The 15,372-nt window shown below is 41.0% G+C and overlaps 1 protein-coding gene across 1 annotated transcript in view; it reads right to left on the bottom strand.

Annotated features, from left to right (window-relative positions):
- The window catches only part of LOC119580290 (SLIT and NTRK-like protein 2), a 9,298-nt gene extending 8,415 nt beyond the window's left edge, over positions 1-883 (bottom strand). The window contains exon 1 of the mRNA XM_037928357.1: positions 759-883. Coding sequence (XP_037784285.1) covers positions 759-761 — 3 coding nt within the window. The 5' untranslated portion in view covers positions 762-883. The remainder of the gene's footprint in view (positions 1-758) is intronic.
- Positions 884-15,372: the final 14,489 nt, after the last annotated feature.

Raw genomic sequence — 15,372 nt, 5'->3', positions numbered from 1 at the left:
TTGAACGGGAATTCGAGCTTGATAAAAACTGAAGAATTGCCGTCGGGGAGTGATCCGTTAATTGGCGACATGGCACCTGTGTCATTTCTCTGAACATTTCACACTTGTCAGAATATTTTGTATCCTAAAACAAAAACAGCTTCGATACTGTTAGCCGTTACCAACACATGCACTTTTGACCGTGCGTAAGTTAACGACAGTTCAGTAAAAATAATAAACTCTCATTCAAAAATATTTGGAAATATTAAAGCCTTGATCGAAAACTCCCACACCTTTCCATTCGTTATCATCGACCAAACGGTAAAGGGCCAAGCAACACTTGCCCATAGAAGAATATCACCGAAGTGTAACATGAGATCGTGTTTATGTCGAAAACAGCGTGAATTTAGGGCAAGCTTTCAAATGTCACATCAATTCCTGAAATGCAAACGCTGCTATTTAACACGGCTCGAAGCATTCTGTTACCCCCTGTAGAGATTTCGATGCTTTTGCCTACACTTCTAAAATATTTACACAGGTGAAATCATTACAACTACATATATTCATTCGCTATGATGAAATTCACCAAACTTGTTCCTCATGGGCTTAAGACAAAATATATTTGTTTGTTGGACATTAAAACTTAACAGTGAGGCAATATCCAGGTTCACCTGCGATTTTTCTTTACACACTGTACTTACTATGGTTAGTTCCCTGTGCGTCTTTTCTGTTCGGGAGCACTTGTGTTATTCAATATTACTTACGATACAACATCTTACCATTTTGGAAATATAGATTTGCGATAGATATTCTCACAGGAGTCACACTACACCATACATCACTACGAGTCAGATGCACACTGAGGCTGTTGGGGAGACTGGGTGCTGGCTCGTCTGACTTCCCGTTTTCTGATTAGAGAAGGAGCTTTATATTTAAAGGTAAACTCTTCTAAAATAATCCACAGAACTAAAGAACCCTGCGATGTTAATACTTTCCCAGCATGGGCAATATATCAACACACACACACATATGTATGTATGTATATATATATATATACGTATATGTATACACACACACACATACACACACACACACACACACACACACACACACACACATATATATATATATATATATATATATATATATATATATGTGTGTGTGTGTGTGTGTGTGTGTGTGTGTGTGTGTGTGTGTGTGTGTGTGTGTGTGTGTGTGTGTGTGTGTACACACACACACACACACACACACACACACACACACACACACACACACACACACACACACACACACACACACACGCACGCACACACACACACACACACACACATACATACATATATATAGATATATAGATAGATAGATAAATAGATAAATAGATAGATAGATAAATAGATAGATAGATAGATAGATAGATAAATAGTTGATATATATAGAAATATACAACACGCACACACACATATATATATATATATATATATATATATATATATATATATATATATATATATATATATTATCTGAGTGACAGATAGATTGAGAGATAGATAGATAGACTAATACATAGATATAGATATAAATACATTCACAGACACACACACGCACGCACAAACATACATACACACACACACACACACACACACACACACACACACACACACACACACACACACACACACACACACACACACACACACACATACACACACACATATGTATATATATATATATATATATATATATATATATATATATATATATATATATATATATGTATATATATATATATATATATATATATATATATATATATATATATATATATATATATATGTGTGTGTGTGTGTGTGTGTGTGTGTATATATATTGTACATATATATATATATATATATATATATATATATATATATATATATATATATATATATATACATATATATATATATATATATATATACATATATATTTATCCACATACACACATACATAATATATAGTCGCGTACCCATTTACAGATAGATAGATACAGATATTATACAGATATTGTCATATACAGATATTGAAGAAAAGCTAATTAAGGAGAAACACACCTGACGAGTCAGGTTGTAACCCCACATGACCTACACGTTGCACATTCCTCAGAATAGGTAGATCATTTATGTTCATGGTTATTATTATTATCATTATTATTATTATTATTATTATTATTATTATTACTTATCTATTATTTTTATTATCATCATCATTATCATTATTATCGTTATTATTATTATTATTATTATTATTATTATTATTATTATTATTATTATTATTATTATTGTTGTTGTTGTTGTTATTATTATTATTTACTCATTTATTATTTTCTTTACTCTTAGTAGTAGTAGTAGTTTTAGTAGTAATGCCATTGTTATCCTCATCATTATAATAAAACAATAATAATGATAATACTAATAATGATATCAACAACACTACTCATAGTAATAATGATCTATAGTAATAATAATAATAATATTATAATAATAATGATAACAATAACAATAATAATAATGATAATAATAAGGATAACAATAATGATAATAATATTAATAATGATGATAATAATAATAATGATGATGATGATAATAATAATAACAATACTAATAATGATAATAATAATAATAATAATAATATGAATATGAATATGAATATGAATAATAACAATAACAATAATAACAACAGCAACGACAAAGGATATTAGGATGGTTGGAAGACGACCGATGGTTTCAGTATAACATCAGGAGTGAAAGACGAGGATAGCTCAAAATACTAATAAAGTTAGTGAGTAGGGACTGGCTGGTCAAGTACGTCACCAAGAAGTGGCTAGAGACTGTGAAACAACAAGGAATAACTCTGAGAGTAAGAAAGGAACACCGGGAGACTGGGTATAATCCCATATATGCACTAGACCTAGAAACAACACATGATATCCAAGAAGAACGCATAGAGGAAGGCAGTCCCGCAGCTGAAGTGGAATCCACTGTATCCACCCATTACCATCACTGCTGTCACGTGAAAGAGCAAAACTGAGAGTAGAATGGGAAAAACAGTGAAGCCAATAGGACTGAAGTCGATGACATCATAGTATCCAATTCTTTACTATACACAGTTGCATGTGTCATTGCAGAAAGAATGGGGATCTTGAAGAAGAGTAACTCTGGAAGAGGAAGATTAAGTGGAATGAAGATCAAGAGATATGATAAGAGATACCAACAGTTCAAATAAAATAAATTATTTCGAACTAATCAGAAGCTGTTTCATAAAACTTTGGATGAAAAGAAAAGAGACTCCAATGAAGTAACCACCTTTTGCAGAAAGATCTGGTCAGAAGAAATCAGTCACGATGAGCGGGTATCATGGCTAGATGAAGTTAAGCTGTAGATTAGTACAGCAGAGGTGCAAGAGGATATCAACATCACCGTGAAAGACATTAAGACTGGAGCGAATAAGATGACAGATTGGGAGGCCCTGACCTAGTCCAGGATTACTAGTTTAAGGAGTTAACAGGATTACACCCTAGGTTGCAATTATACCATAGAGAAAAGTACTAATTCTGATGGATCTACCGAAGGGCACCCAGGCCAGCAAGTATCGCCATATTGTGAAGGCACCTGATGAGGAAAGAAATGTTAGCAGATGAGCAGATGGGCTGCAGAGAGGGATATGAGAAATGATGGATCAGTTGCTTGTAGACAAGGTTATCCTAAAGTACTTCCGGAGAAGTTTGAGAAGCTTGGCTTGGAAAGAAAAAAAACATATAGATTGGTACAACATTTGTGGATTTTGAAATGCCTCAAGGTGATTGGAACAATCAAAAACTATAATCAACAATAGCATGATAAACTGAAAGATAAAACTGACATCTGGAGGAACACAACTTTTGGGCAAATGAACATCAGAAGAAGAATTTGTCAAGGAGACTTCTTATAGCCACTGTTGCTATAACTCCACTACCACTAATTCTATCGTTACAAAAGATGAGAGCTGGGTTCAGATTTGTAAAGGACATGGAGCTCATTTACCACCTACTGTTTATGAACGACCTGAAGTTGGGGGGGTCAGCAAAAAACAATTAGACTCACGTAGTAAGGATTTTCTCACAAGACACAAGGACGTCATTTCGGCTAGACAATTATGCTGCCCTAAAACTAGAAGCAGAAGACAAATTAGAAACATTGGAATAGAACTGCTAGACGTCCAGTACACCAGGAAAGTGGAAGAGGATGGCTACAAATACCCTGACATTCTGTAGTTGAATCTGACTCTTAACACAAAGATGAAAGTCAAGATAATGACGAGGTATGGGAGGAGAGTAAAGAAACTATGCAGATCTAAAGTGAATGCAGGAAATATGGCCAGTGGCATCTGCGCCATACTATGTTGCAGTGCAGGAATTGTGGTTTAGACAATGGAAGGACTGGTCTCCAGAGATAAAGGAACTAGGAAAATCTTACCAAAGAATTGACATCTGCACACCAGAAGTAATGTTGCACGACTGTATGTGCTAAGGAAGGAAAGAGGATGAGGACTGACAGGCACTGAGACGTGTGCAAGGGAGGAAAGTCCTTACATGGCTATCTCAGAGAAAACACAGAGTAGAGTCTTCAAGCTGCTTTAAAGGGGAAGCTATTAGTTGAAGGTGAGAATCTCCAGGACTAAGAAAAACAGCAATTGGAAGGCAAAAGTCCTGCATGGAGAGTTTGTACGACATACAGCAGGTGCAGCTGCAGAAGATTCCTAGAGATGGATTAGGAATAGAATTTTGAAGAAGGAAACAGAAGTCTTGATCTCAGCTGCTCAAGAACTAACATTAAGACCAAACTCGATGAATCACAACATAGATAAGACCTCAGAGACACCAATAAACTCTCATTCAAAACTATTTGGAAATATTAAAGCCTTGAACGAAAACTCCCACACTCTTCCATTCGTTATCATCGATCAACAGGACACTTGCCCATAGAAAAATATCACCGAAGTGTAACATGAGATCGTGTTTATGTCGAAAACAGCATGAATTTAGGGCAAACTTTCAAATGTCACACCAATTTGTCGATTTTCTGTAAAAGATGACTAGGTTTTTCAGCTTCGGAAAAAGAACACCCTAAACATGTTAATTAATACCACACATAGTACGCCGTGGCATGGAGCTCCTCGCAAAATTCCGGAATCCTTAGGATAGATTCTGCAGGTTACCATTAACGACTGTTTACTTAAAGCCCCAGATCCTGAGGCAATGAATATGTACCAGCAGATAAATGCAAGATGTTTTGGTAGAGACGCAACAAAGAATCATGCAACATCAAGAAAATTATCTCGGACTATTGCTAACAGAGTTAATATGCATTGCCTATCATTGCCCCATCATGCCCGTATCCCATAATGGAAGCTGACTCGGATTTCTCTCCAATTAATAGGGCGCGGGGGTACTCAATGGAAGATAAAACTTTGATCCCTCTCATAGGGACTTTAGGCGGGTAATGGAAGGAGTCTAGGCCTGTGGGTTTGTTACTGAAGTTAGATGTGAGACCTCCAAGAGACCCCAGTCTCCCCGTGTGTCGAGGGCGGAGAGCTTGACCCTGTGTCTTCGTCTGTCTGCCGTCTCTCTCTCCCCCGTCTGACGAGGGCAGGTGATTGTATCCACCCGTAGAAGTGTCAGAAATGAAGGCAGTGCGGACACCTACGTCTGTTCAAGGAGGAGCTTGCTACAGCTGATGGGGACAGAAATGTGAAGCGTACCTTCCAGTCTTTAACATATTGTTTACAGTCCTCTTTCCTTCAATGCCACAGGAAGGCATGGGAATAGATTAGTTAGTTTGTATGTTTTTTTATGTTTTTATAGCGACGAATCTATTTGCAGGGGTTCCTTAGCAAACGGGGCGAGGATTGGGGGTAGTAACATCAGAACCTCAAAAGTGCATGTGTCAGAACTGCTGCATTTATTTCATTAATGACTAATTCCATTATTAGTCATTAATATGTGTGTAATGTGTCAATCGTCTACATAATTTTCGAGTCCTTATTGAATTCTCAGTCAGGAAAAGGATTCCTCTCTCTTGACAAGTCTCAGTGGCAAAGGCGGTTTGTTTACGATAATCAGCTGATAGGTGCATCGCGTGGGGAAACGTTCGCTCTGGGCGTTTTGGGCCAGGCTGAAACGCGACGTGCAGAAAAGCTCAAGTGAACGACTATCAGCCAGTGACTGATAGTCGAGAGAATTAACGGATTTACTATACAGTTTGTAAGAACTTTTAAGACCAAACTAGCGGAAATCTGTTGTTAAACAAAATCAACAGACTTGTTGATGGTATAGCGCCAAGCAAGAAAAATATACCTGGTCTCTGGCTCTGTCCAGGCAAGGTAACATACAGTTTATTACTACTATCAGCGTCTTTGAAATGCCAATGGTGACGCAAAGATTATGACATTCCAACTAAACACCCATCCCTATTGCTACTGTTACTATACACCCGATTCTCTGCAATTCCTTTCCCTTTTACTGTCATGGGGGGGGGGGGGGGGAAATTGAGGCCCAATATAAGGATTACTTCTGCCTTGAACCTCAGCCTTCGCCTCAACTAATTTTGCAGTGTTTTCTTCTCCCCCTTTCCCTTTCCTTCTCTTCATCCCTTCACCTATCCACTCCCAAAGTTGTGAGAGACCTGCTGAATAGATGAAGGGCTGGCTTTGTCAGTCATGAACGGCCACTGGAAGCCATGGGTACGGTATTCCCTTGGTTAATCGTCTAGCCCTTACCTCTTATGGAGATCCGAGGGATAGGCATATTTCAGGCTAGCCTGAATGTTTTTTTACCTCTTTAAGGGCATCAAGACTTGTCCCTTCATTAACTAACTTATCTAAATTTGACTTTTCTGGTTATCCGACCTCTGCCTCTCCTTTGACCAGTGCTCCGACTACTGATGATAATACCCCATCCTCAATGTTTGCTGTCAACTCTATCCATTCCAAATCATTCACCCATTACCCAACCTTCAGAATATACCCTTTCCTCTCTCCCAACATCTCCATTCCATCTCCTACTGTACAGTTCTCTTAATTGTCTACCCTTATTATTACTCTTCATCCTTATTGTCCACCTCTCTACAGTACTACCTTACTCCACACCACCCCACTTTCTTCCCGCCCTCATCTTTCTATTGCTTCCACCTCTACAAACCTTTTGAGTACTCTTTTTAGCCCAGTCAAGTGGGATCGTTTCTTTGAGATCCCCTTTACAACCCCTTTCTCAGACAATTCCCTTCTCTTCCAACAATGTCTCTAAAAATAAGTAGGCAAAGTTTCCTTTCGGAGTTGTTCATGCCTTGTTATAGCTATATGTGAGTCCCTAGCTTCTGCACTATCTGCCCTGACTGACCTCACTTCCAATCTTAACCTCACTAATCCTTAATACTTGTACCGAAACCGTTTCTATCTCCCCGATTGATTGCTCTGTCTACGACAGAGACTGGTCAGACTGTGAAAATGACTTGCTTGTCAGCTTCGTTGACTGTGATGCACTATTCCTCCCCGAGGCTAGCGTAGCCCCTACACCAATATTGCCAAGATTAGCTTCCATAGATAGACATGACCTCCCCCAAGAAATTTATGTTGTGGAGTGTCCTACCCTGTCCGACCATGTCGAGCCCTTCCCCGTCAATATCAGAAATGTTGGTGTTTTGGCCACCCAGCCAAACATTCGCTCCACAGCCGCTGACATAACCGTTCAAATTGCTCTGTCCAGTCATGCACATGTGCCAGTGATGGTCGCCCCCATAATATAGTTTGCAGGAGTTCTGCTGCCTACAAACTCGAACCTGAGGTAGCAGTTCTCAAAATAGGCCTCACTCTAAGTGAGGCCAGACAGGAAACACACCGACGAGGTCTCTACCTATTCCAAACTGTCCCACACTCCACTCCCCTTCCATCTTATCAAGATGTTTCAGCAGCTCCCTCAGTATTTCTTCCCTATACTCCAAACCATCCTACTTCCACTTCCTCTCTCCCCCAGTCAAATTCTTTTTCCAATCTAAATCCAACACTCCAATATCTACCATTTCACTTTACCTGTCAAAACAGGCAGTGTAAACCTACCACACCATCTCTCACCACATTCTCTCCTTTGCCCACCTCTTTCCCTCGGAAATCTATTCCCTTTTCTTCTAAAAAGTAAACCTTTGTTTCTCAGACCTCCCAACCCAACTCCCCTCCACAAGTTCCACCTAAACATCTTCCTCCCATTCTCTCCCAGCACACCTCATCCTCCCCTTATCCATGTGCACTGGATCCTTACCTCTTGACATTCTTCCTGATACATCTCCACCTTACCCTATTCCCTTATCTCATTCCCTGAATTCGTCCCCTACTTCTCCAATACTCATATCTACCCGTATTACCTTTGTAGCTTTCTTTATAAAATGTTCCTCTTCCTTCCTCAGACCCAGATGCTTCATTTCATCCAATCGCCCTATGCCCTTAACCCCTTCCTCTTTTGCTAATCCCCGCCTTACTCCATCTGTCCCCCATCTGTACTCTTTTCACTGTCACAATGTCTTATAATGCTCTATAACCTTTGACATCTAACATATTTTACCCTAATCATTGACTCATTTTCACCCTTTTCGCCACAGTACTTTAGCATAGTGCTATATGACTTTTTGATATCTAGCACATATATTTGTTTTAACCTTTGACCATTAACCATCACACACCTTGATTGCCTGACCTCGTGCGCAAGTAATGTGAACAACTTCAAATAAATAATCAACTTGCCAAATCCATTCCTCAAAGAACTGCTAAATACTGTGGACAGGGCTTGGTATCTTTACCCTGTCGATCTCTGTCAGTGAATCCCAAACCACCATCCCAACATCATAAATTAGTAGTTAATGGTATATCAGTCTATAATTTGAAAACATATTGGCATAATTTAGTAAAAAAAAAAAAAAAAAAAAATGGAAAGGATACTATGTCTTGTCCTATTCATATGTATTTTTGCCAATAATCACATTCTCAAAAAGGTAAATATCAAAACCAAGGTATAATGTGCTACACGTCAGTCATACAGCAGTTAAGGAAATTAAAGGGGCAAAGAGGGGCGAAGGTAGTGAGCTTGAGTAAATGGGCTAAGATAGAGATTAACAAAGGTGATTATATCAAAGTTGTCAAATTAAGAAATGTGGGATTTTTTTTTCATAAATTACGAAAGGGATTAGCAAAAGGAGAAAAGAGACGGTTAGATCACAGTTTCAGGAGAAATATCAGGAGGGAGAGCATCTAGGGAAGATGATTGTGACATGAGAGAGTCATACGTGTATCCTGGAGGAAGTGGAAAGGATAACAGGGAAAAGGGGGATTATACAGATGAAGAATGGAATGGGAGGAAGGGATGTAGGGGGAACATGAGTAGGAGGATGGATGTCGGCAGTCACTTTGAGTGCAGAGAGAATGGGAACAGAGATTGAGGAATGGGTGAGATGTAGGCATGATGTAAAAGATGGGGCAGAACGTTTAGTTTGCATTATGTAAGGAGTCAAGTGAGGAGGAGAAGGGATAGGTACCGGGGAAGTAGAGATTAGAGTGCTTGGATTTAGAATAGTAGTAGAAATTGGGGTGTCTGGATTTAGAATGGCTAAAGAATTTGACTGGGAGAGGGAGAGGGAGGGAATAGAAGTGGGATGAGTAAGAGATACTGGGGGGGAGGGGGCGGAGCGAAGGACAACACTGGAGGAGGGCGTGAGAGAAAATAACTCATCTGCATGCTCTTTGTCAGGAGGCCAAGTTTGAATCTCAGAATTGCTACCTCAACCTCAAACTAGTAGGTAGGTCAGACCCTATAAAATACATTGAGGGAGTCACGGAGAGAATTGCCACCAATGTAAACATCTTGGGGAGGGTCGTGTCTACAAATAGTAATCTTGGCAATATTTGTGGAGGACTTGCTGTGGCCTATAGGGAGAATGGTGTAGCATTGTACTGATGCTCAACGAGACAGGTAAGTAAGCCTTCTCTACAGTCTGAACAATCCTTGTCGTAGCCAGGGCAGTCTGCTTTGGAGCCAGCCTTTTATCCTTTCAACACTGCTCTCACACCATAGGAAGCAGATGATAGAAGGGGTTTGAGAAGAAAAGAAAGGGGGAAGAAGAGAAGACCGTGCAAAATGAGTTGAGTCGAGAGCGGAGGTCCAAGGTGAGGTCCCCAGCACTGGGCCAAATTTCCGTCTCCAAAGCCCTCCCCCCTCCCACCGCCACAATGAGTATGGGGTTAGGGGGAATGGTTAATGGCCTAAAAAGCAAAGGTCATATAGCACTATGGTAAAGTATTGTAAAATGAGTTCTCTTTAGAACAAAATGTGTTATAGAGCATTCTAAGATAGTAGGGGTAGGGGTGGGGGAGTAAATGGGGATTGATAGCAAGGGAAAGGGTTAAGGACAAACAGTGTTATTAGATCGAATAGAGAGTATCTATGCGTCTGAGGAAGTTGTCAGTTGAAAAGGGTAGGGATTCAGTGAGGATGTCCGACAGGCTGGGGGGTCAGGAAAGAGAGGACAAGTAAGGAGAAGCAAGGGTACGTTGGAACATTGCATGAGGAGCATAGATGTGGGTTGGAGCGTGACATGAGGTATGAGTGCGTGTGATCTATTCGTAAACAGACAAAAGCAGTTCTTCAGTCTCTGTCCTGGTGGTATGGGGCCGTCTAAGGAGAGATGAGTTTTACGGTTTACAAATTATTGGTGGTCATACGTGACCAGAAAGATTGGCAACGGTTATAATAGGAAAGTATTGAAGAGGTATTAGTCAGCGGATAGTATATATGAAAAGCAGGGTTGGTGGCTCATGGACAAGGTGGCAGAGCGTGCCAAGGCATCTGCTTGTTCATTGCCGGGGATTTGGCAAAACGAATGAATTCTGTCGTGTAGACAGAAGCTAAAACAACTGGTCTTGTATCTTATTGACTATACGAGTTAATAGGGTGTATGGATTATATGAGTGATATTGAGATGCGTGAGTCGGTAAAGATGGTAAAGGATGAGGAAGAGATGGAAGACGTGTTATAAAGCGAAGAAGATAGCATATAGTTCAGTTGTAAGGACGCTCGATTCAGGAGGAAGTTGTATGCGTGAGAACTACAATGAAACCAGCACCCGAGATTAATGTGGAGCCGTCTGTATGAACGGGTACTGGATTAGTAATTATAGATATGTGCAAAAAAAATGTGTGAGAAGAACAGAAGGTAGGATTTTTTATTTGAGTGGATCAGAAGAGTAGAAGAGCAATTACAGGAGGAAGGTATTAACCAGGGCGGGAAAGACGTCAGGAAGAGGAAGGGATCGGAGATGAGGAAAGGGTAAATGGGAAAGTAGAGAATCCATACAAATAATGAAAGGGGTAGGAAAACGTGGAGAGACGGTATGAAGAAGGGATTGAGGGATAGTTGGCTTAGAGAGAAAATTGGTAAAAACGAGCATAAATTCTTAGAGACAAAAGGGCACTGTGTAGGGAAAAGGGGTGGTAAACCTGATTTCGATCCTCTCAACTGGAGGGGATCAGAAGCGCTAAACGGAGACCGCAATGGTGGATTCTGTCAAGGTGAGTGAGAAGGGAGGCAGAAACAGAAGTGTATATATATGACAGTCATAATCAAGGGTGGAGAGGATTAGGGTACTATGGAGATGGAGTATTTTGTGGTCTGAATCCCAGGATATATGAGAGTGTCAGAGTCGGAGGCAACGACAGGCTTATTATTGAATTGAAAGAATATGATTTCGCCAGTACAGTTTGAAGTAAAAAATGACACCAAAGAACTTGCTGCAATGGCAGTGGATGTGGCAGATGACGATAGGGTGAACGTTTAGCTTGTCTGGTGCGATAGGCAAGGTGATGAGGAGCAAACATAAGGGTTAGGAGTTATGGATATTAGAGTATGTGGATTTAGAATGGAAATATGGTCTGACTGGGCAAGATTCTCTGCTGATATAGATCTTATGGAGAAGTTTGTATCTAAGGAATGTAATCTTGGCAATATTTATATGGGACTTACGGCAGCAGCCTCTAGGGGGGTAGTGTAGCATTAAATTGATATTGCAGCTTAGTCAGCAATGTAGGCAAGTAGGTCATCTTCACAGTCTGAACAATCCTTGTCATATACAGGGCAATCAGCTGGGGAGATGGACAGTTCTGGTACAAGTATTAAGGGAGGAGTGGGTTGGACAGGAATAGGTTTAACAGTGAGGTCAACCTGGGTAGATAGTGCATGGCCTTGGGTCTCGGATTTAACTGTGACAAGGCATGAACGATCGGGACGAGATAGCTGCGGAACCTTAGGAATTGGACAGGGGAAGGGGTTGGGGAAGATAAGGAAAAGGAATGGTTAATGGTTAAAAGCAAATATATAAATGTTAGACATCTAAGGTCATGTAGCACTATAGGAAGGTACAGTAAGGGTAGTGAAGGGCGGTTGAATTAGTAGTTAGTTGCTATACGTCAATTGTCTAGATTAATATTGAAAAGGTTAAAGATGGGTAAAGGAGTTGATGAATGAATGGGTTAAGGTAGGGTTAGGTAAGGGGATTAGATCATGTAAAGGATATGTATGTGTCTGAGGAACAGGTTGTCAAAGCAAAGTGTGAGATTCTGTAAGGATGTTGAATAGGTTGGGAGGTCGGTGAAGGGAGGATAGGTGGGGGAAAGCAGAGGTATGGGTTGCATCAAAGCGTGGACAGGACAACAGAAGTGTGTTAGACAGGTGTTGCCAATACGTATGCAGGCGAGAGATGTCTCCTAATGTCTGTTCTGATGAAATGGAGCTGACCCGGAGGAGATTGATTTATTAATGCGGAGAGTTGACCAGAAAGATTGCCATGGGTTATACAATAAGGTCTTGAAGCGGGGCTATTAATCTGTGGCTGGAATATTTGAGAAATGTGGTTGGTGTGATGTGGACATAGCGGCATAGCGTGCTAGAATATCTGCCTATTCATTGGTGGGGATTCCAACATGGCTGGGCACCAAGCAAAATCTGATAGTTTTATGGCGTGTGAACGGGTAGATCAACCAGTTCTGGATCTTACAGACAAGGGGGTGGTTGAGTGCATTGACTTCATGACAGTTAATGAGTTACAGGAGGAAGAAGGGAGTGAGTATATGTGCTTTATGGAAAAAAGGAATGCGTACAGTTCTTTAGTAAGGACACTGGATTCAGGAGGGAGGGGTATTTGAAAGTGCGAGTTGGGAAGGTCACTGCGAAACCAGCACCGGTGGATTTAGAGCCATCCGTGTAAACATGAATACTGGAGAATTGAATGGAGACATGGTCAAGGAATTGGGTGAGAAGGACAGCAGGGGGGGGGGGATATCTGATTTTGTTGGGTCAGGGAAAACAGAGGAGCAATTACGGGGGTATAAGCCATGGAGGAGCAGAATGGACAGAAAACGGAAGAGGTCGCAGATGGGGGAAAGGGGAATGGGAGAGGAGGGTATCTATGTGAATGGAGAAAGGAGTAGGTAAACGTGGAGAAGAAGCAAAGGTAGGAAGCAGGGATCATAGGATAGTTTGGTGAGGGAAAGCTGGTGGATCGAGCATAACATCGGAGAGAGAGAAGGGTACAGCGTCGAGAGAGAGATGGCATGCTTGGTTCAGTGTACAAACTGTCTTAGCAGATTGTAGCAAGGTTGAGACAGAGTAGATATGGCATCAATAATCGAGAGTGGAGAGGGTCAACGTAACATGAAGATGGAGTTTTGCGATCTAAATCCCAGGATATATGGGACAGAGTTTGTAAGATTTGGAGGCGGCGGCGAACTTTTTCTTTAATTTAAAAGATATGGTCTCGCCAGGACAGTTTGGAGTCAAAAATAACGCCAAGGAATTTGCCAGAGGAACGGTATTGGAGTGGAGTGCCATATAAAAAGAGTGGAGGTTGGAGACCTACACATGTGCGAGAGAAAAGGATGGAGAAAGATTTAGTGGTAGATAAGAGGAAGCCATGGTTAGAGGGACTAAGAAGATACTGCTGATATTGCAGACTGAAGGAACTGGCGGAGATTTCGTATGGATGTGCAAGAGGTGAAGATGGTTAAATCATCAACATATAGTGATGATCGGGCTCCTAGTGGTAAAACTGAGACAGTGTCATTAACGACAAGAAGGAATAAAATGGTGCTGAGCACTCTGCCTTGTGGGACGCCTTCGAACTGAGGAAATGATGATCATGTGGAAGAGGCAATTTTGACCTGGAAAGTGCGTTTGGAGAGGAAAGACTATAGAGACACTCATATTTCCGGGTATGCCTAGGGAGGACACATATTGGAGAATATGGTACCGCCATGTAATGTTTTTTTTTTCTAGGTCAAATAATATGGCTAATACGGATTCATGGCGTGCAAATGCAGGTGTAATTCTTCTTCTTTTAACGGTAGGTTCATGTCTGAGCCGCCGTGGTCACAGCATGATACTTAATTGTAGTTTTCATGTTGTGATGCTCTTGGAGTGAGTACGTGGTAGGGTCCCCAGTTCCTTTCCACGGAGAGTGCCGGTGGTACCTTTTAGGTAATCATTCTCTCTATTTATCCGGGCTTGGGACCAGCACTGACTTGGGCTGGCTTGGCCACCCAGTGGCTAGGTAGGCAATCAAGGTGAAGTTCCTTGCCCAAGGGAACAACGCGGCGGCCGGTGACTCGAACCCTCGAATTCAGATTGCCGTCGTGACAGTCTTGAGTCCGACGCTCTAACCATTCGGCCACCGTGGCCTTGATGATCATGGGCTTCCATGATTTTTTTCTTAGCAATTTAGAGCGGTGGTTTGCCATTGCCTTCCGCCCGGTGTTTTTATCGAGTCACCATCTCTATTTACCCGGCACTGACTTGAGCTGGCTTGGACACCCAGTGGTGTAATATATGCCTCGAAATGAGCAAGGGTGTCAGCTATACTTCGGGAACGACGGAAACTAAACTGTGAAGGAGAAAGAAGATTGTGAGATTCAAGATACCACATTAAGTTAATGTTTGCCTGATAATTTATGGAACCGACGTCAAACAGTTGAGATAGATGTAGATGTAATTGAGGAAGCACACTTTCGCCAGCTATTTGTTTTACTGTTCTGGAATGTACGACGAAGACAGGCCGATAGTTACTTAGGGATGCTTCGTTTATAGTGCAATCGGAATTTCACCATGGAACATATTTAGAGGTATAAGGTCTTGAGGTTCGAGGAATGGCTATATATGCAGACCTTAGGAGTGTAACTGTGAAACTTTGTATCAGATCTGAAATGGACGAGAAGGGGGATGGCGGGGTAGGAATAGCAGAGAGTGAAGTGAAAGCGCGCCAGTCGGCTCTATCAAAGCACCAGCGTGGGGAG

The sequence above is a fragment of the Penaeus monodon genome, chromosome 13 (assembly GCF_015228065.2).
Source record: "Penaeus monodon isolate SGIC_2016 chromosome 13, NSTDA_Pmon_1, whole genome shotgun sequence".
In the NCBI taxonomy this organism is placed as follows: domain Eukaryota; kingdom Metazoa; phylum Arthropoda; class Malacostraca; order Decapoda; family Penaeidae; genus Penaeus; species Penaeus monodon.
Note: the sequence above shows the minus strand (reverse complement) of the source record. Positions and strands in the feature narration are given on the sequence as shown.